At 44.4% G+C, this 22,794-nt stretch overlaps 1 protein-coding gene across 1 annotated transcript in view; it reads right to left on the bottom strand.

The window, feature by feature from the left end:
• The window catches only part of GRK3 (G protein-coupled receptor kinase 3), a 1,147,860-nt gene that overhangs the window by 163,150 nt on the left and 961,916 nt on the right, over positions 1 to 22,794 (bottom strand). The window contains exon 13 of the mRNA XM_085636358.1: positions 873 to 980. Coding sequence (XP_085492484.1) covers positions 873 to 980 — 108 coding nt within the window. The remainder of the gene's footprint in view (positions 1 to 872; positions 981 to 22,794) is intronic.

The raw sequence follows: 22,794 nt of genomic DNA, 5'->3' as shown, positions 1-22,794 counted from the left end.
TTCATTTTAGCTATTAAGCTGATAAATCAAAAGAAGACTCTGTACATTGGTATTGAAGAAGTGTTACTATACTAATGGTGACGCATGCTGAAAAAGTTAAACCACTTGGGATGGCACAAGAATCTAAGTCCAGTTATGTTAATTATCATGTGACAGTATTAAGATGGCCGCTATGTTTTGGTGAAATTTTCACTCTTTTTCCAATTGTCTTTTTTCTATGTTTAGTGCACTAATGAAATAAAAAAGATACTGTTAGTGCGTGACCTTCTGCATGACCAAGGCGTGAGCTGAAACACGTTGCTGGTGCAGTCAGTATTATCTTTATACTGCATTCCCAAGGTGTCCTTGCATTTTTTCTGAAACTACGGAAATTGTGTGCTGTATGTTGCAGGGTTTCCGATACCCTGAGCGAGGACCGCCCTACATGACAGCCTCTACCAATATCAGATTCTGTGTATAAAAAAAAAAATATATATATATATACATATATATATATATATAACGTGGATTCCACTGAAGGTTTTCTTTCACCAAATGACGGACACGTACCCAAAACTGGTGCTAGCAAGTGTTTATTCCACCGTCGCCATAACGCGTTTCAGCTCCGTAGCGCCTTGATCACATATATATATACAGACTATGATATTAAGATTCTCTACTTAAGAGTCATAGATTTATGACCTACACCTTCTGGGTGCTCGGAAATAAAGTAAAGTAATGTTTTGGAAATGGTACAGGCTGGCCTTCCTTTTTCACGTTTTTGCACATTATGTTCATGTTTGTGCTCTCAAGTCAACTAAGTGCGTTTCAACACCTAACACATACAACATTCACAGTCAATCTTACTTGGGAAAGATAAACTGTTTACTCACCCTCTTAGAAGTTTGAACAGCATACAACCTAGAGAGAACCAGTCAGCGCTGCTATCATAGGCAGTTCCTTTCTGTAACACTTCAGGAGCCATATATCCATGTGTTCCACTGAAAAATGGGTGAGAAAGAGCAAAATCGATTTTTGACTCAAAATATTGAGGACCAGCTAGAAGAAATATCATAATAATGTTTTTGTACCTTTCCATTTAGTCCTATATAAAACACAAACTTACTATTGAAGAATATCTCTCAGACAAATAAGTCTATTTATTTAAGTATAAAAGTAAATTTGTTTACAGAGTAATTAATGCCACAGAGGTCTTCTTTAGCAAATGTGAAGCAATATGAAAATGAATATTGAAGCTTATCAGTAATATGACTTCACTGAAACCTATATGTGTGGGCCAGTTGGAGAATTAAGGCTCAGGAAGCCAACATCAGCATCAATTTCGTTAGGTATGTAACCCATGGATTACTGTTAACAATTCAAATGTAACACACCATCTAAAATATTTAATATGACTGAAAAATATGCAAATAACACCTACTCAAATTCATTATAAATATAAGTATCTTGTGACTAATCATTGTGGATATTCTAAATGTCAAACGGTGTTTAAGCCATCCTGGAAGATCACATGGTCTTTCTAAAGGAAGACATGTGCATACATGTATTTTTATGTAGTTTAAAACATCACAAGATATTTTAATATATGCATACGTATTTTAGGTGGTTTGAAACAAGCACAACAAATGTTACCACATACATGTCTTGTTTTGGCTATAGGTACACATTTTACAAAATTATGAATGTGAAGCCAATGTGCCTCAATAAGGTAAAGTTGCAAGTATGTAAGTCAGATTTGCAGATGCACCAATATCTTTACACACACACACACACACACACGCATGAACACCCTAGCAATATTTATTTAATCAATGTATTGTGTTTATAGCATTTTGTTTTATAATACTTTAGCCAGCTCATTTAAACAGCTATCACTTAAGGTTAAAAACATTGAATGTAGTAAAAACAAATAAGTATTAAATGTTAAAGTGACTTAAAGGTAGCGAAGGCTAAAGGCAGAATAAAAAAAGGTGATACATAGAAAAAGGGTGTAATGATTCATGGAAAAATATATGGGTAAGGGATGGATTTGGGAAAAGTTTAGTATTAGAGTAAGTGATGGTGTTAACGAAGGTGGGAGGTAAAGTGTTATGGTTAAGGTAGAAAGTAAGTAGTAAGAAAATTGATCCATCTTAGAGGTTCAGTTGAGCAATTGAAGGGGTATGTGATGGGACAATATGTTGTAAAAATGGTGTGGGTAAAGTGTGGCATGTGACATTTCCCCCTGCAAAATGTCAGATACCACATGGTGTGAGGGAAAAAGGTTAGAGTTAAGAAGGGAGTAACAGTTAGGATTCAGGTTATAGGTGAATGTATGTCTATGTAAGGCAGGCCTAATGTATTGTTACAGTGTATACGCACAAATAAATTATTAAGAGTTGGCAAGATCCATTGATTACTTTGATATGAAAACATTATGAATACATCTAATTATTGGGCCAGCAATCTAAAAAACTGTGTTAATTAAAGACAAGTTGACACATTTGGAATGGCGTGTTCAATAAAAGTGATTTTAAGAGAACTGTTCGTATGCAGATAAAAGCTTTGCAGAGCATAAAACGTCTAGAGTGCTCTGACCTAATTTGACTTTTACCCATCTTCAACACTGTTTATCATTTTTGTGCGTCATAAATTTCTGCACTTTAGAATGCACTACGTGCCAATATTAGAATATGGCAGTAATTATAAACTTCAGCCATAAATATTGACTTGTCATTTATTTGAAGTAATTGAGATAATGCATATTGTATTCACTTGTTATGTAACTGTGTAGAGTAATGAGGCTTCAATGTACTTATTTAAAAAGATTCTTTTGAAAAATTAATTCCTCCCTTCCAATGTGATTTGTCACTATATAGTTACATTTCTGTACTTGTGGTACAAAATATTAGCGCATGTGGATACCAAAGCTTGGTGGTAGAACTCTGTTTTAGTTTCTAGGAGCTCGAGGCCCACTCCCTTATTTTCAAGTGTATTATTTTTCTGTGATGAATTAATATATTTTTTAAGTCACTTGCAGTAATACATAATGGAACACTTGTCTCAATTGGTAATAAAGAAATGTGTGTGTCTATGTGTAACTCACAATTGGACTGGTAAACATTTTACTTTTTTTATCTCTACAAGTCTATATTTTACGAAGACATACATGAAAGCAATGACTATTTTATTTCTCAAGATTTTATTAGTTTTCATGTACAGAACAGATGAAAAAGAAAAAGACAAAATGATATTAACTTAACATAAAGATAATGTATGAGGAAAATAGAAAGAATTTTAAAAGAGAGAGGGCCTGGTTTTGAGTTTGGCAGATGGAGTTTAAACCATTGGTATGGTGGAAAACTTTACTCCCGCCACACCTAGTGTCCTCCACTTGCCAAATTTAGAGATGTCCGCCGACCCAGCAGACATATCGTAACATTTTCATCATCATGCATGTTCTTGTCAATGTATTAAAAGTTTGACCAAAAGCTCTGTCAATATAATGGTGCCATCTATCAAATCTTTAAAATGTATTTGCATTTTCTAAAGCAAAATACTAAATCGGGATATTGTTTTTGCCCCTTACCACAAAGTTTTACCCAACAGTGATTGACAGTCAAACTGGCCATTCAACCGCACACTCTTTAAATAGGGTGGGGGGGGCAAATTACCAAACCTCCATTGATCCTTCCTGCGTCAGGCTGTCATAGGAGTATATTAGTGACAAAGATGGAGTAGTCACTGTTGCTTACTTAAGGTCTGCCCATCTGGTAATCAGGTGGGAGGACCTTCATTTCAGTCAAGAGGACACTCAGGTGCATTTGCTTTATCATAGAAAACTTAAATAGTTATATGTACAGAGTGCCAACTAAGACCACAGTTAAAGAGTGTAGTAAAATGCCTCTTTTTGCATGATCAGCCCAAATTTTGGACTAATGTTATTGTTTTTCGACAATGTGTATTCAGACTCGGCTAACTAAGTTCTACTACATGTGTTCTGACCCCAAGAAACATTTGAATTTGGCTATATTTCTAATTGGGATATTTTGCACACCTTAAGGCCCCTAGAATATGGTACAAGGTGTACCCAGGGCCTGTAATGTAAATGTCACTGGCAGACTGCAGCACACATTGTGCCACCCACTATAGTGCCAGGCCAAACATGACTCAAGTCTACCCCAGTAGCCTGTCTGTGCAGTTTTAAATCTGCAAATGCAACCTGTCAGAATAGCTCCTTTTAAGAGGCCTAGACCCTCCTTTTAAATATGAATATGTCACCCCTAAGAAGGCCTTAAGGAAAGGAACATAAGGCAGGGTGCATAGTATTTAAAGATAGGACATGTAGAAGTTAAATGTTCAATCAATAGCTTGTAAAGCGTGGCTACTCACCTGTGAGGGTCTCAAGGTGGTGGTGGGGCGGCTCCGTAGTGTGCTGGGGTCATCTGAAGAACTAGGTGTTGAGGTCCTTTCTGAACTTGAGCAGTGTAGGGCTTTGCCAGAGGTAGAGGGGGAGCTCATTTCAGGTTGTGGCTGCGAGGTAGGAGAAGGACTTTCCACCCGTTCTGGTCTTGTGGATGCATCGTGCTGAGGTGTTCGGTGATGTGGTTGTGGCAGGGGATGTCTAGGATCATTCTGGCTGCTGTGTTCTGGACGGTCTAGAGCTTGAGAAGGAGTTTTTTGTTGATTCTGGCGTAGAGGGCATTGCTGTAGTCCAGGCTGAACGTTTTCCAGAGTATGCTGAGGGTGTTGAAGCAAGTCAAGGATACTGCGTTGATCTGGTGGTTCATAGTGAGTGATGAGTCTAGTATGATTCTCAGGTTTCGCGCATGGTCTGTCGGGAGGGGGTTCCGATGGTGGGGGCCACCCAGTGTCGTCCCAAGCTGAGGGGTTGGAGCCAAGTATGAGGACTTCTGTTTTCTCTGAGTTGAGTTTCAGGCAGCTGTCCTTCATCCAGGTGGCAATGACTTGCATCCCTTCTTGAAAGTTGTCCCTGGTGATGTTGGGTTCCTTGATGAGAGAGAGGATGAGCTGGGTGTCATCGGCATAGGAGACGATGTTGAGCCTGTGGTTTCTGATGATGGTTGCAAGGGGGGTCATGTAGATGTTGAAGAGGGTGTGGCTGAGGGAGGATCCCTGGGGTACTCCACATGTGGTCTTTGTTAGTTTTTGAGAGGTAGGGCGGGAGCCAGACTCGCTGAGTTCTGCCTGTGAGAAATGAGCATATCCAGCCTTTCCTTGGATGCTGGCATTGTGGAGTCTGGTAGGTAGAGTGTGATGGGAGATGGTGTTGAAGGCAGCTAAGAGGTCCAGGAGGATGAGGGCTGCCATTTGGCCCTGGTCGAGGTGCGGACGTCGTCGGTGGTGGCGAGTATGATTTTCTCAGTGCTGTTGTTGCTACGGAATCCAGATTTAGAGATCACTAGGACATTGTTGGCTTTGATGAAGTTTGTTAGCTGGGTGTTGATGGCCTTTTTGATGACATTGGCTACAAATGGTAGCAGTGAGATGGGCTGAAATTCTTGAGGTGTCGAGGGTTCCTTCAGCAGCGGGTTAACTTCGGTGTGTTTCCAGTCATCGGGGAATGTGGCGGTCTCAAGGAAGCAGTTGATCGTCTGGTGTAGTTCGGATGTGATGGCCGTGGCAGCTCTGTGGAAGATGTGGAGTAGTAGGGGTTTGAGGATTCTCTGGAGTGGATGTTCTTCTTGGTCTTTAAGGTGCCTTCTGTCGTGAGTGGGGTACAAGTGAGTAGGGTCTGTTGGGTGGGGACTCTGGGTGCGGGGGCAGAAGTGATGCAGAGGTCCTCGTTATTGAAGTTGTCATAGAGTGTCTTACTCTTGAGGGGAAAAAAGGTTAAGTATGTTGTTACAGTGACAAGGTCCCAAATCCTATTTTCACCTTAGCAGGGTTAGCTGTTTAATAGGAAAGCATTTGGGATATAATATTTAATTTAATAATGTTATCTCTGTCTAGTAACAGTTAGAAAGTTCAATCTTGGACTTTTTCAAACTATCACAAGCCCACCCATAGGCTAGTGCCAGGCATAAAAGTGGCATCCCACACACTGGGCACCATCTTGAGAACACTCCTTGACCTGGGGAAGACAGAAGAAGGACTGCACCTGCTGTTGAGACCTGTGAGGAAACCTGAAAGTCTGGATCTGCTCAATTTTGTACCCAGGAAACATAATTGGACTCCAAGGGCCAGTTGGATGATCTCCTTTTAAACTACAGGGACACAAAAAGCTGCTGAAAGCTCTTTTCCGGGAGAGTTTACCAGTTCCAACTGGACCAGCCCTGGACCCTGCTGGTGGCTTCTGCTGGAGTGAGTCCTGACCCCAAAGAGCTGTTCCTGAGGTCATGGAAATGAACCTTGGCTTTGCCAAAATCGACTCTTCCAAACATACTGAAAAACCTAGGCCTAGAAGGAGAATCAGGACAAAACTGCCAAGTCAATCCGATGGTGCTTGATGCTAGGCCAAAGATTCATGTTGCCACCATTCATCTGTTTCAACAGGACCTTGTGGAGCGGGTATTCAGCCTTGTGGAACTCTACAGCTTGCATCCTTGGCCTGCTGGAGTAATACAAGCTCTATAAAGCTGACTAAGTCCAAACACAGAAAACTCCATTTTGCGAATCACCAAATATTTCTGACCAGCAACGGACCTTCCTTGGGCATGGATTTTGAATTTCTCCTGTTCTGAACTTTCCCTTCATATGGCCCTGTGGAGCCCTTCTTGGCCATAGCCTGCTGCCTTGCTCTGTTGCATATTTTTGACTTCCACTAAGTCAGAAGGTAAAACTTCTGACTGGTATGAAACTGGTTTCTGCCTCCGTCCTGTGCTCCATCGTAGTCGGCCTTAAATTAAGCCTAAGTACCAGTGAAATGCAATCGTTCATTATATTATTATCTATTTTTATCAATTGGAATGGGATTTTTATTGTGTTTAGTTTTTTACTTTTAAACTGTTTTAGTATGTCTAATGCTTTACACATTTTCTTAAGTTAAGCCTGCCTGCACTTTGCCATTGCAACCAGGGGTGGAGCTCAGGTTTAAATTATTGAACCCTTTGAGGGACCTAACCAGAATAGTGACATTCTAACTTACGGTGGACAACCACCCATCCTAACTAATAATCTAGTTTATCACAAAAAGTTTTTCGTTGGTGTACATGATGCTTAGATGTCTAACCTGGGATTTACCTTTATTAAGCTGTTAACTTGAAACAGCTGAGGTCAGTCATTGACCTAAGAAATCAATATGCTTGGAGAAGATTAAAATACTGTTTGCATATGTGGCTGATTTAATAAGCAATGACTTTCTTACCTTTACTTTTTGAACTCTATTTTTTTGTACTAGTTTGTTACGTACAGCTTTACAAAATAGCCCTATTGAACAACTTTCCACTTGAAAGCTACAATTCCAAACTCCAAGTTACTGCGCTGTGTATAAGCTAACTCCTCAAACAAAAAGAAAAGAAAAGAACATCTGATCAAAGAATGTGGGATTTAAATATAAACACTGAAACACTTGTGAAGCAAAGATTAAGAAGAATCATTGAAGAGCTTTTGCTAATCTGTGCTTACATTCGATGATTATTTCCCGAACATGTTGTTGAATAGAAACATTAAAGCTCTGTAACACAAAGTGATTTACCACTGATGAAAGCTGACTTTTAGAGGTAGGTTCCCAGCACAAATGTGTGTGAATTCAAAAAGTGCAGGACAATGGATGGGTTGTACAGCTGGTCCCAGGAACAACACAAGCTCAAAAATCAAGCGCATGGATTAACTCCACTGAGATGTCGGAAAGAACTGAAAAGATAGATCATTAAAGAACACTACATCGTGACAAAGTAACAGTCCACCGCCACTCTTGGAGCCCAGCTTTACTCCAATCACTCAGTGGCAGCTCCTCCGCTAAGGCAGAGGACCGTCGCCCCACTGTACAATTCAAAACGGAAAAATAAAATGATAACGTAATGTTATTATCATTTGATTTAACAGTAGTGGCTCAGTAGGTTGGAGGACAGGGCAGGGCTGTTTAGAGCTGGGGGAGGAGTGGTAGGCACTTCCTTACAGCGCATGACATTTTGTCCGACCCTCTTGCATACAGCCCGGGTGGAGAACATGCACAGCCTCCCAGTCCCTGTCTGAGCGATGATTGGGCAGGGAAGTCTGGGAGGCTGTGTGCTTCCTGGTTCCTGCTGCCCGGGAGAAGAAAAGAGGTCGGAGGAGGGGCTGCGGCCGGCCGGCCGGCCATATCCAGGTAAATGTTTTTTTTATTCTCTCCGCTCCCCCCTGTGCCCCCACCCCACCACCCCCATGTGGTACCAGACACTACTGCAATCACTCACTGCTCAATTACTGTATTCTTTCCTTTGACTCTGTACAGTGCTTTACTCCTTTAAAGCTGGGTTTGCACTATAAAAAAATCTTACATAAATGCATGTATACACATATAAGGTAACTTGCCCTTGCCTCTTGGTAAGTGAACATGGCCACACCAGAACAGACGCCAGAAAGCAACAAAAGGCCACTTTATCTTTCTCCAAGTTGACAATCCCGAAGACTGGCCTTAAATTGGCCCTTCTTCAGAATTCTGCTACTCTACAGAAGCAATACAAAGCAAAACAGTTTGCTGGGACAGTGCTTGTTTTGGGCAAGAACCAACCTTGAGAAATAAATATCATCAACTTGCATGGTAGGTAGGGGTGACATTCATGTCGTACCTCAATGTGAGTGATTATATGATATGTAAATTCGGTGTTAAAATCAAAATCCAATGAAAATGCGAACTCTGAAAATTCACTTTAGTATTTTTACATGTTTTCAGCAATTAGAAACATTGCAATCATGGCAAACTGCACCTTTTGAAACATATATTTTGTAACAAGGCTTCCTTTAGTTGCTTTCATACAAAGAGTATTTAACTCCCCACTAAACTTTGTTGTATTTCACATCGGTGCCCTACTATAGGTCCAGGGAACATCGTACACTTTCCCTGCATCAGCTCCCGTTATTTCATTTGAACAAGCCTTATAAGGACAAAATTCCAAAGACAGAATGCCTTATAGGGTCATCACGCCTTATAAGGACTGTAGCCTTTTAGGGACTAAACCTTTCACCAAGTTCCATGCCAAGGGTGGGTTTTTCCCAATCGATATTGCTAAGACATCATCCTTAGCACATATGAATAATTGATTAGTACACTTTCTAGGAGGTATACTTCACCTCTCCCATCGACGCACAAGGTTTAATCCCTAACGTCATCCTCATACTGAACAATGGGTAACAAACGTACATAGATTGTATAAATATAGCACCTCTTGCTATCAGAAGGCAGGAGGGACCCCAGACTTCAAGGCCAACACACTGACCAGAGACGCTGCGGCTCCGGCATGACATCGCTCCAGCTGACAGTGATCTAACTATCCCTTGCGGGGTGTCCAGCTCAGGTCCAGGACGAAATCCCAGATTCTCACTATCCAGGTATGGGGTTCGACTAAATCCTAACGGGATTCTTGGCTCTTAGATTCTAGACTATTTGGCTTTTAGGCACAGTAGCTCTTTCGCACCTACTTACATGCTAAGTACACTCAGGTACATCTAGTCAGGCATTTTAGGAGTACGCACTTTATTTTTATGAATGCATTTCATATTAATGTATATGTCCGTGACTATTGCAAAATGGTAGAACAATACTATTCATTTTTATTCACTCTACTGCTGGTTCTATATCTCTGCTACTGTGGTACAGTAGTAACAGCGCATTTATTCTACATAAGAAGAACTACGGTACAATAAATTCTTAGTGTAAAAACGCTTGACTGTTTCTTCTCTGTATCTCTCTGAGAGCAAAACAAGCAAGCAAGAGGGACTGGGTGAAAAGTAAAATATTGTTTCCACGAGTCTGAGATTATTGTGTTCTGAGGTTGCAAAAATAAATCTCTCTGATAACAGGAGATTCGAATAGTACTACGAGCTAGCTAATGCGAAAACAGGCTAACATATTCGGTGGGGGTGTACAGAGTCAGTCTGCCACCAGGCCCACAGTTTATGTTATCCGCAAATGCATAGGTCCTGCATAAAGGGTACTATTGGAACTACACTACAACTTGAATTCCTTGTGTTGAACGCTACCTGCAAGTAAGAATATAGGAATATGATTTAGGCAAGATTATCACTTTTTTTGCATTGGTAATTTAGTCCGTGGGTGGGTCAGTGGCAGTTTTAACATAAAGCCCTGGGGTCAGATTAATAAAAGGGGCTCATGGACCGGTTAAGGCTTGAGCTCACCATGAATGGTAATGGCATGAGGTATTCCGGGCCATGCCATCTACCTGTGGTGGCTGGGGAGTTTTCAAAGGGGTGAGGCATAATACGTGCCAGCTGTTCACCCCACTTTTCCAAAATTGGCCTTGGGAGTCTCTCATAACTTGTGAATAACCATTATTGTGCCAATTCCAACATCTTGTTATGGGAAGCCCCTTATTCGAAGAATTACATATAATATTTCAATAGCAGAATTTTGCCATTGATACTGCTCGTAAGCCATACGTCAAAAAATACCTCCAGTATTTCAGAGCCGTAATTTAATCATGATTTGCTTCCCTAACCTGTCCCCCAGCCCTAATATGCCATGGCTGCCCTCACTGATGCAAAGTAAAACCTCCAGTGTGCTAGCATTTTACATAAATTGCCCACTAAGTCAGGTATTACTTGCATTTTGGGTGTCCTCCCTTATGCCAAGAATTATCTCCAATGACCCAGCACAAACATTTTGCCAAGGGTGCCTCCATGTCAAACGTTTCTTCAAGTTTGCAAGCACCAGCAATTATCCACAGGGTCCCCTATGCCAAGTATTAGTTCTAGTATGTAAGGGCTCGCATTTTGCCCTGGGTGCCTTACCTTATGCCAAGAATGATATCCAGTATGTCAGTGCAGCCCTGTTACCTTGGGTGCCTCCATAAGCCCAGAATTATAGTGAGTATGCCAGTCAGCAGCAGACTCTCAATCAAACAAACACACTCTTACTTTCTTTCACTCATACCCTCTCACATTCACTCTCTTACCCTGACTAGCTCTGACTCACACTCAAACATGCTTGCTGGTTCTCACTCTACTTACAAACACTCACTCTTTCACACTCACTGACTCTGGGCCCTGGTGCAATTGCACCTGCTGCACATTTGATAGCTAAACCCCTGACTCACATCCTTTCCCTCTCACAGTCTTCAATTACTCATTCCTTCTAACGCACTCACACTCCTTCACTCACTTCCTTGCTGTATTAATACTCTTAAACTCAGTTTCTCACTCACTTTCACTCAATTGACACACAAATAACCTCACACACTTTCATTCATTCTCATTCAATCTCAACCACTCACAAAACACATATACACTCATACACAGAGAAACACATTTTTTTAACTTACCTCTCTTCTATCGCTGGCAACTCAAAAGCTTCATGGAAGCAGGAGAGAGGGAATCCAGAGCTGGACATTGGAACTAGCAAACCATTATTCTCAACAAAGAGGCAGACAAAGCAGCAGGTTTGGAAAGGGAAAGACCCACACCAACCCCTCTCCCTGCTTCTTGAGGATTGAAAGCATAAATATATAAGAAGCTGGGACAGTACAGGAGGTCCTGCTCTTGCTGCGCTGTGTGGTTTCTCATTTGTTTCAGAAATGTACTGATGTACGTCCTGACACCCATATTTTAGCAGATATCATTTTCTGCTTGAGGCATGTGCAGTATATCTGTAAATAAAATGGATTTTGCCTTAATGAGGGGATTTCACTTAAAGCACCTCAGACATGTGCAATCCAGAAACCCACCTACAGACTGCCCTATTTTTAAACAGCAGTGCCTCCGTCCCATTAGCCCTTCCGCCCCCTCCTTCTGTCATCAGGAGCCTGGAGACAAGGCCATGAGGGCTGACCTGTGCACGGACAGTGTCCATTCAAGCACAAAAGGTGTGTTTCACTATTTACTTAATAAGCAGATGTGGCAAGGGGCAGTCAGTGGCACTTAATAGGAGCAGGGCTGTGCCCTGGAGCCCCCTGATAAGGATCCACCTCTGCTCTCTACTGTGTGCATTCAAAGCGCATGTGCAGGAGAGTGTGCTGGAGACTATACTGACACTCTTGCAGGGGCTTACCCCGGACCTTGACTCACACCACCAATCTGAAGAATTGAGGTATTACAGTCCTTAAGAGGCAGTAAGCCTCGTTCCTATGGTATCTCTAAAGCAGCAGGGATGGAGGTTGGGGGGCCGTGGTCTGCCAACGATTGCAGATGGCCACTTAGTTTCAGAGCTCCGTGAGACGGGGAGCCCCGAACGTTGACCGCAGCCTCCCAGACACCATCTACATCCAACACAACACACGCATGCAGCAGGAGGCTGGGAGACCCTGAGGCAACAACCTCGACTCTGGGGGAGCCCTGCTGCTAGAGTTTCCTGGCTGAGAAAGGCGGGCGCCAACCTGCGGATGGCAGACCCCGGCCCACAGTGTGGATGCCACTGAGCGTGGGAGAGCGCCCACGGCCATTTCAAGCAGGACCACAGGCGCCACCCCTGGTGAGTGCCCAGACGCTCCCCCTCAGGGGAATTTGCGGATCAACGTGCTGGGCCTCCCCCCACCCCCAAGGGTGTTGGGCCGATTCGGTGATGTGGTGGTGGGCCATGACTTATGTGGTGGCACCCAGAATGACCGGGCATTGCTCTGGAGGACTGCCCGCTCCCCCCACCCTGCACTAACAACAACGGAAGCCCTCTAAGCCGTGTCTCCGCTTCTCTCTTTTCACCTAAGCAAAGGGATGGGACCTCTGATAGGCACGGCCCCCAGCACCATCAGTGGAGATTGGATGTGGTGGGGTTGCCTACCTGCTACAGGGGAGCCTTGACCCCCGTGTATAGACACAACTGGCCTCAATTAGGCAACCATGGCGAGGCCACCTGCCCCAGGAAGTCAGAAGACAGTGGGGACCCGCCAACACACTGGGGTGGTACACTCTCAGCGATACAGGACAGGCACCATGGATTTCAACCCCCTTCCACTTGAGGGTAAGACGCTCAGATGTCCCCACATTTTCACGCACCGCCATCCTTGCTGGACCAAGCACTGACTAGGTGGCCCTGCGATGGGCTTATCACCCTCTGCTGCTCACGAGATCATACAGGCCCTCCTGTGGGACTGCGCTCTGGGGCCTCTCCCCCCGGCAACTACCACTATTGCCACCTACACCCAAGGGCCATAAGAGAGGAGCCACACTTTTCTTGCGGCTGAAGGACCAGATACCAGAAATAGTCTCACATGGCGAGAACGTCAGCAACCCCTTAACCTTAGACTCTCAACAGAGCCGCAGGTCTCACCCAGAGGACCCCACCCTGGGCACTACTTCTCTCCATTCCCGATAGCTCCAGAGAGTCGTGCTTCGAGGCAGGCCTCACCCGCACCCAACTACCAGGCTGGGCTGGTCCGTGGGCAACCCTAGGACTGAACGCTGAGCTCCTGGAATCTTCTGACTGGGACATCCCCCTGGACCCTCTTGTGCTCACAGTTCACGCTCTCAACCCTCGGCGAGCTGTCTGCCAGCCCCCCACCACCACCAACATCGGCCATAGCTGCTCCTTAGGACTGAGGATACCACTACAGCTGAGCACCCCCCGGCTGCCTGCTCAGTATCCACCCATTGCACTAGGGCCATCAACGTTATACCGTGCCCAGTCATTCGAAGAACTCCACAGAAGCGCCAGGGATGCCTTCTGGCAAAGTGATGGGAAAGCCTGCATGCCAGCACTGGTCCAGGGCCGCAGAGCTTAGCCTCTATGGCACCGATGCCTTCCAACACTGTGATGACAGCCCCCCAGAACCCACCATGGAGCAGATTCTCCAGGAAATCACGGTGGTGGGGCAACGACTCGAAGGAATGGAGGCCTCCATCTCTGCTCTCACAACAAGACCAAATATATCTTCACGGACATTGCAGGATTCCAGAACCAGGTGGACTGTCTCGCCTCAAGCATCAATGCCATGGAAGAACGCCTCAATACAATGGCTGATCTGGACCAAGAACTCCTACTCCGACGAAGCAAAGTGGTGGACCTGGAGGGCAGGAGTCGCTGGGACAACGTTCGCTTCTTTGGATTCCCGGAAATAATTGAGGGGTCGGATGCCAAGTCCTTCCTCGGAGCCACCCTCCCGAAACTCACATGCCTCACCTATGACCCCCTGCTGGAGATGCAGAGAGCCTATCGCACCGGACCACCAGGCTCAGAAAAGAATGCACACCCATGCCCGCTTATATTTTGCATCCTACTCCATGAACAGGCCTGTCAACTGCTTACGGCGACCCGCACTACTGGCCTGCAATCCTTCGACGGCAACAAGATCGGAATGGCAGCGGACTTTTCAAGAGAGACAAATGATCACCGCAAAGCCTTCCTCTCTCTCAGACCCCGCCTGCGGCAACTAGACATCAAGTATGGTCTCTTCGAACCCGTTTGCATGCGAGTCACTAAAGACAGAATCTCCAAAGACTTTTTCAGTCTGGAGGATCTTCATCTATTCCTGGACAGTATCACTCCCCAAAGAATGGAGCTTTTCTCACCCCCCCCCCCCGAGGACAGTTTGTCATGCCTATCATCAACTTCCTTGCAATCCTCGAGTGTCCTACGGTGCCACTCAGGCCTCTCCCAGAGCAGAATCTGAGACCCAGACCGACCTGCTTGCTCCCAGGGTGCTAGAGCACAGGCCCTACATGCAGTGGCCGCCATCAAGCACGAAAGTGGCAGAGACAAGTCATGCTCTCCCTTGAAACCCACTCAGGTCGAGAAAGACCCATCCTGAATGACAACAGCTCAAGCATTATACACATGATGGGAGGAGTGGAGCCCGATGCCCCGTTACCCACCAGAGGAGAAGACTGACTGAGTACCGTTTCAAAGGCATGTTTTGCATGATATATACTGTTCTCTTTTTTTCCCTTTCTGGTGCTAACCCTCCCTTCCTACCCTTTTTCCCCCTTAGGAATGTATTCATGAAAATGTCTTTAATGCTATTGTTGATTTGTATACCAGCACTTCCTGCTCTTCATGTTCCTCGTGATTTGCATGGCACCCCCCCTCTTCCCCTTTATTCGGCGCACTGCTATTGTGAAGCACTCCTCCTAAAGAGCGCAGGATTTACATATGTACTGCCGATAAGTGTTGTTTCAGTTGGCAACCGTACCCCCTCTCACCTACATCACTGCCCACCGAGGCACCACATTGACCCTCCCCCCGCTCCAGCCTGGCAGTCTGACAATGGTCACACACCCAAATCTTTCCCCCCCTCAGCCAGCATACAAGTAGACATGAGCAGCGAGACAGGACCCCTACCTTTCCCCCACACTTCCTCCCCCTATCCCACCCCCACCTGGTCAGAACAACCCTACTGACTTCCCTGCTGACAGAGACCACGCTGGCAGCACGATCGCCCTACATCTTCCAGGCCCTTGGGGGACCGGGCGCCCGACGGAGATCCTCCGATGCGCATGGCCTGAAAGTTTAAACCCACAGACAACAGCCCAACCACCTCTCCCCCAGTGCTGTGCCTTCTCCGCGCAGCCCACCAGATCACCCCAGATATCTTTGTTTCTAGCCCCTCTCCCTCCCTTCCCTCCCATCTCTCCACATACCTATAGGTACTCTCTTCTCCACAGGCCCCCATTCCACGAGGGTTGCCTGTGAGCAGCCCTCACTCCATCTGAGCCCCCCCCCGGCCTGACCCCCACCCCTGCCCCTATATTAACCCTACCTTCATCTCTACTCACATTGTTCCTGGCTGCCCTCTCCCCTGCTTAACACCCACCTCCCCACTTTACCTTCTAATCCAACCCTCCCCTCTTATTTACACGCCTTTTCCCCTTCCTTCTCCCCCCCACCGGCTTCCATCCCCCATCAACCAACAGGTAACAGACAGTGATGAATGCTCCCTTTCCCTCCCGCCCACTGAGCACCATCTCATGGAACGTAAACGGCCTTACCCATTACATAAAATGTAAGAAGGTACTCTCCTACCTGCAAACAAAAAGAGTAGATGTCGCTCTCCTACAGGAGACGCACTTTGACACCCAAGAATCTGTCAAATTACGCCGCAACTGGGTGGGCAAGGTTATACTTAGCAATGTGACAACACGGGCCCCGAAGAAGGGGGCCATCTATGGAAATGTGGAGTGGCCATACTCATACGGAAATCCCTGCTCATCACAACTGTCAAAACATGGACCGACCCGGATGGGAGATATGTCCTCGCCAAGTTGAGGCTTGGAGACAAATCGTTGTGTGTTTGCTCGATATATGCCCTGACAGGTGCTAAACACTCCTTTTTCCCATGCCTGAGCCGCTTGCTGGTGGAAATTGGGGCGTCCCATTATAATTGGCGGGGACTGGACTCTCGCCAGAGATGCAGTCCTTGACAGAACAGGCCCCCTGGATAGGACTATTGATGGAGACAGAGCCCTCTTACGAGACATATCGTCAGACCACGGACTGGTTGACCCCTGGTGTCTCTGCCAACCCGCGGACAAGGAATATACTTTTCTCTCATCGTCCACAGAACTCTGTCAAGGATAGACTACTTTCTGGTATGACACCCAGTCGCCACACTTATCAGCGAATCCTACATCCTGGAAGCTGCCCTGTCCGACCATTCCATGGTTTTACTGGCTCTTGACATGGGACTTACCTCTCCAGGCCTCAAACCATAGCAGCTGAACATCCAGAGGTACCGCTCGCCCCAGGGAAAGGCCCAGCTGCAGTCTCATCTTACCACCTACCTGGTCAAGAAAAGTACGTCCTTTAACTCCAATAGTATTGTATGGGCCGCCGCGAAAAGTGACTATATGGGGGCAATTGATGAAAGATGCCACAGAGGCAAATAAACAGGCAACAATCTGCCACACCGAACTCGAAGAGCATATTCAATCCCTCACGTGCCAGTACTCCTCCGATCCCACTGTGTCCAACCACTGCCGTCTGGAGGTGCCGGGTCAAGACTGATTTGCATATGACTGGGTTCAAACTGGAATGGCATGGGGAGATAAAAAAATGATGGATTTAGGTCCAGATCTCTGTACTGGGGTGAATGTATGACATTGTTCTGCATTCTGTCCATCAATTGTCCTTTTTGCATTTGTCATCCAGAGTGGGACGGGTACGCCCAGATATGGGTCCCGTTCTCTCCATGCCACTGGAGTCATGCTATCCTGACTGATGAGGGATGAAACCCCAAAACCAGTCCTAGGATGCTAATTTCCAGTCCAGGGAGGACCTGGCCTGACTGTTCTCACTGGGAGCAGGGTGAAGACTGATTTGCATACGGCTGGGTTCAAACTGGAATGGCATGGGGAGCAAAAAAACAATGGATTTAGGTCCAGATCTCTGTACTGGGGTGAATGTATGACATTGGTCTCCATTCTGCCAATCAATTGTATTTTTTGCAGGTAAGGGAGCTGGCAGGCAGAGGAGATCCTGGGGCTCCTGCTGCTGCTTATAGGACTGCAGTTGTTGCGGGTGCCCCGGGAGGCATTGGGGCACCCACAGAACTTTTCTATTTGTGCCATATAATGGCCCAGGGAGGGTGTCTCATGCCCTCCTCCCCTTTAAATAATGATGCTGCCCATGGGGATGCGATCCCTGGGACCTTGCAATGGCTCAGGAAAGGGGGCTGCACACACCCTCCCCTCTAAATAATGACGGAGCACCAGGGGATGGAGTCCCTCGGGCTTGCAATGCCTTCCACCAGACCAATGGGGTCATTATGTTTAAAAAAAAAGTTATTCTCAGAATGGATTCTGTACTGCTGAGATCGTATTTTTTGATCTGCCGGCTCCACTGATCATGCGTGGTGTGAAATATATATAAATTGGGAACCTTAACTTCTGCTAAATTTAGTGTAATTCCATTTAGAGGTTTTTGCTGTATCCCCGTTCAATTTTCCTAAAGAGAATTACATGAGGAAAACGTGTTTTAGAGCCCACCCTTTTTCTCAGCCTCCGTTTGACGAATCAATATTAAACGCTCCATGAAGAAGCTGGGACGGATAAGACATTTTTCATTTTGTGGAAACTTGTTTCTAACTGTAACGACCCAGTGACAATGAGCACTGGATTAAAAAAAAAATATATATATATATATATGTATATATATATATATATATTATCTACTGGCGGTCACCAGTAGATAGTTATAGTTAGGACCTATTTTCCATAGGAAATCCGCAACATTCTATTTGGAATAACGTTAGCACCGGTTGACGAATCCTCACGAAAGTTTCCAAACTTTTGGCCAGGTCTGCTCCGCTCCTACCCTGAAAGTTTTGCGGTGATCAGTCAAGTGGGGGCCGAGAAAAAAGGGGGGTCCCAAAACGCGTTTTCCCCATGCAATTTCCCATAGGATCTGTTGTCGCAGCTACAGCCCGAACCGCTGAACGGAATGACACCAAATTTGGCAAAGAGGTAGTCCTCAGTTCGGACTCGTGCCTTTTGCATATATGGTGTGAATCTGTTCAGTAGTTCCTGAGAAAATTAGGGTAAAAAAGTTAGTGATATCTATGGCCGCGGAGTATCCGCGGACCCTACCCGCACCGTAAGCGCACCCTCCCCGAACCGAGCACGCACCCTCCCCGAACCGAGCGCGCACCATCCCGATCGCGCGCTGAATGCTAATTGGCTGTCGAGTGTCTCTCTACATTCGAAACCAGGAACTGTTGGCGGCCATTTTCTGCCTCGGTAGAAGCGAGGCTGTAAATGCAAGGGGAATAAGTGTGTAAAACATATAAAGGGGGCAGAGTGGAAATACTCTGACCCTCTAGAGGTGCTTAGGGGGTTCCAGAAGGACCCCCTGGGGCCCCCTTTTTTAAAAAAAAAAACACGGGGAAATGCGCGCACGGTGCGCACATCCAATCGCGTTGGATGCACGGATTCTCTTGCGGTGGGTGCGCGGATCCACGGCAACGTTTTTGAAAAACGACAAGAAATCATTGGTTGTATGACAACTTTCTATACTGAAAGGTAGGGTGTATATTTCTGTTTTTTAAAGGTATGATTGTTATTGGTTAACAAAAACAGATTGTAAGGAACATAATATATGATAAGCTGATATGTTGAAAAGTCAAGCACACTTCCTGTCTTGTGTAGGAACATTGTGTGCTGAACTTGTGACCTGTGAGCTCAGTGCAGTGTTCCATGACCTGTTTCTATGGTAACAGGCAGAAGGCAGATTGGGGGAAGGATTGAAATGTATTTCAGTTGAAAAGGGTTGAAATGTTTAACCAATAGAAATGTGTGTTTGCTTTTGAGTTTATGTGCGAAGGATTGTGATTTGATGTTTACATGTATATGTGTGGAAAATGAAAGGGAAACTTTTTCATTCTTTGCTTTTGCTGAGAGGTGCACAGTGCAGAGATTCTGTAAAAGAAAATATGGTGAGTGATTGATATACTTCTTAATCTACAAAAGAACTTGAAAGATGAGTTATTTAATTGTGAGGGGATGTATGTAGACTATTTTGATTTTAATCAGACTAATGTATTGTTCCTGCTAAAGTGTAGGGAGTACTTTTTTTCTCTACAATGTGTGTGCATGTAGAAACTATTCTGCGATAAGCATCTGTGTTTTTCATGTGTTTGTAAACAGATAACTGTGCAGTTTTTATATTTTGGTAGAATTAGAAACCAGTCATTGTTTATGAATTTGTGAAATGAGTTATGTTATGTTTCTATACTAAAATGTAGTACTACTTCTAGATGAAGAAATGTGTTTTGGTATAGTGCAAGGGATAGTGTTGTTTGTCTAGAATCACACAGTGAGTCTGTGTGCATTTGGGAACCACTGTGAGAGAAGCATTTGGTAACATTGTGTATTTGCTGACAGATAACAGTTTTAACTTGTCATGTTGTGAAGTTTTAGTAGCATTAGAAGACAGTTATGGCTTATGATTTGATTAAATGAGTCAGGCTGTGACAGTAAAGTGCAGTCCTGAAATATGTAGATTGTGTGCAGTTCCCTTACCAGTTGCACTGTAGTGAATGAGTTTTGGTAAACTCCTAGGGATAGTGGTGCATGTCTAGAATCACAGTGTGAGTTAGTGTGTATTTGGGATCAGTGTGAGAGAAGCATTTGGTGATATCATGTATTTGCTTACAGATAACTTTTTAAAAACCTGTCATGTTGTGAAGTTTTAGTAGCATTAGAATCCAGTCTTTGGTCATGCGTTGATTAAATGAGTCATGCTTTGACACTGATGTGCTATACTTAAATATGTAGATTGTGTTCAGTACCATTAACTCTTCTAGACTAGTGAATGAGTTTTGGTAAAGTCCTAGGATAGTGTTGATTGTCTAAAATCACACTGTGAGCCTGTGTGTATTTGGGTAAGGATTGTGAGAGAAGCATTTGGTAACATCGTGTATTTGCTGACATATACCTGTTTTAAAACCGGTCATGTTGTGAAGTTTTAGTAGCATTAGAAGCCAGTCTTTGCTTATGCGTTGATTAAATTAGTCAGGCATTGACATTAAAGTGTAGTCGTGAAATATGTAGATTGTGTGCAGTTCCTTTACCACTTCCACTGTAGTGAATGAGTTTTGGTAAACTCCTAGGGATAGTGTTGTTTGTCTAGAATCACACTGTGAGTCTGTGTGCATTTGGGAACCACTGTGAGAGAAGTGTTTGGTAACATTGTGTATTTGCTGACAGATAAGTGTTGTAAAACATGTCATGTTGTCAAGTTTTAGTAGCATTAGAAGACAGTTATGGCTTATGCTTTCATTATATGAGTCAGGCATTGACAGTAAATTGCAGTTGTGAAATATGTAGATTGTGTGCAGTTCCCTTACCACTTGCACTATAGTGAATGAGTTTTGGTAAACTCATAGGGATAGTGGTGCTTGTCTAGAATCACACTGAGTCTGTGTGCATTTGGGTAAGGATTGTGAGAGAAGCATTTGGTAACATCGTGTATTTGCTGACATATACCTGTTTTAAAACCGGTCATGTTGTGAAGTTTTAGTAGCATTAGAAGCCAGTCTTTGCTTATGCTTTGATTATATGAGTCAGGCTTTGACATAAAAGTGCAGTCCTGATATATGAAGATTGTGTGCAGTTCGCTTACCACTTCCACAGTAGTGAATGATTTTTGGTAAACTCCTAGGTATAGTGGTTGTTGTCTAGAATCACACTGTGAGTCTGTGTGCATTTGAGAACCACTGTGAGAGAAGCATTTGGTAACATCGTGTATTTGCTGACAGCTAACTAATTTAAAACCTCTCATGTTGTCAAGTTTTAGTAGCATTAGAAGCTAGTCTTTGCTTATGCATTGATAAAATGAGTCAGGGTTTGACACTAAGGTGCAGTACCATGTACTATTCTGTTCACTGTGGCAGAACTGAAAATTTAAAAGTTTTACCTAAGCACTGTCCTAGAAGTAGTCTGATTATTTAGTCAGTTTCTAAGTACCAAATAGACTGCTTCAAATGTCTATGCAGTATGCATGTAGTGTTCTAACATACTATACACTTGTCTTTTACACCTTCAATTCCCTAGTCAGTATCCATACACTTCCAGGAAATATCCTGTCACTTCCTTTGCAGTCCTCTAGAGACCCATTCAACAGCATGTACTAATCCATTCACTGTGCCAAAACCCAAACACTTATAAATTCACCAAGACACTCTCTTTCCAGTACTCTAATGATTCAGTCACTGCCTAAGTATTCATGCACAGAGCCAGGTCTTAGCATATGGACTTCTTCAAACCCCTATCCACTATGCATGCAGTCCTCTAAGCACCTACACACTTGTCTTTCACACCTTCAATTCCCCAGTCAGTATCCGTTCACTTCCAGCAAACACCCTGTCACTCCATTTGCACTCCTCTAGTGACCCATTCAGCATCATGTACTAATCCATTCACTGCACCAAACCCTAATAAATTCACCCAGGCACTCTCCTTGCAGTACTCTAATCATTCAGTCAGTACTCAAGTACTCATCCAGTGACCCAGGCCTTAGTATATGGACTGCTTCAAACCCTTATCCACTATGCATGCAGTCTTCTAACCACCTACACAATTGTCTTTCTCACCTTCAATTCCCTAGTCAGTATCCATACACTTCCAGGAAATACCCTGTCACTCCCTTTGCAGTCCTCTAGTGACCCATTCAGCACCATGTACTAATCCATTCCCTGTGCTAAAACCCAAACACTTATAAATTCACCAAGATACTATCTTTGCAGTACTCTAATCATTCAGTCAGGGCCTAAGTATTCATACACTGAGCCAGGCCTTAGCACATGGACTGCTTCAAACCCCTATGCACTATGCATGCAGTCTTCTAACCACCTAGACACTTGTCTTTCACACTTTCAATTTCCTAGTCAGTATCCATACAGTCCAGCACTTGTGACTGCCTTTGCACTCCTCTAGTGACTCATTCAGTACCAAGTACTAATCCATTCCCTGTGCGAAAAGCCTAGCACTTATAAATTCACCTAGGCACTCTCCTTGCTGTACTCTAATCATTCAGTCAGTACCCAAGTAGTCATGCAGTGAGCCAGGCCTTAGCACATGGACTGCTTTAAATGCCTATGCAGTATTGATGCAGTCCTCTAATCACCTACACAGTTGTGTTTCACACCTTCAATTCCCTAGTTAGTATTCATACTCTTCTAGCAAACACTCTGTCACTCACCCAGTGTGTCTCCTTATAGTACTGTAATCATTTAGGGGCCTATGCATCAACAATGCCATTTGTGATTCCTTATT

Source organism: Triturus cristatus, chromosome 11 (genome assembly GCF_964204655.1).
Source record: "Triturus cristatus chromosome 11, aTriCri1.1, whole genome shotgun sequence".
Classification (NCBI taxonomy): domain Eukaryota; kingdom Metazoa; phylum Chordata; class Amphibia; order Caudata; family Salamandridae; genus Triturus; species Triturus cristatus.
The sequence above is the reverse complement of the archived record's forward strand: the minus strand, read 5'-3'. Positions and strand labels throughout refer to the sequence as shown.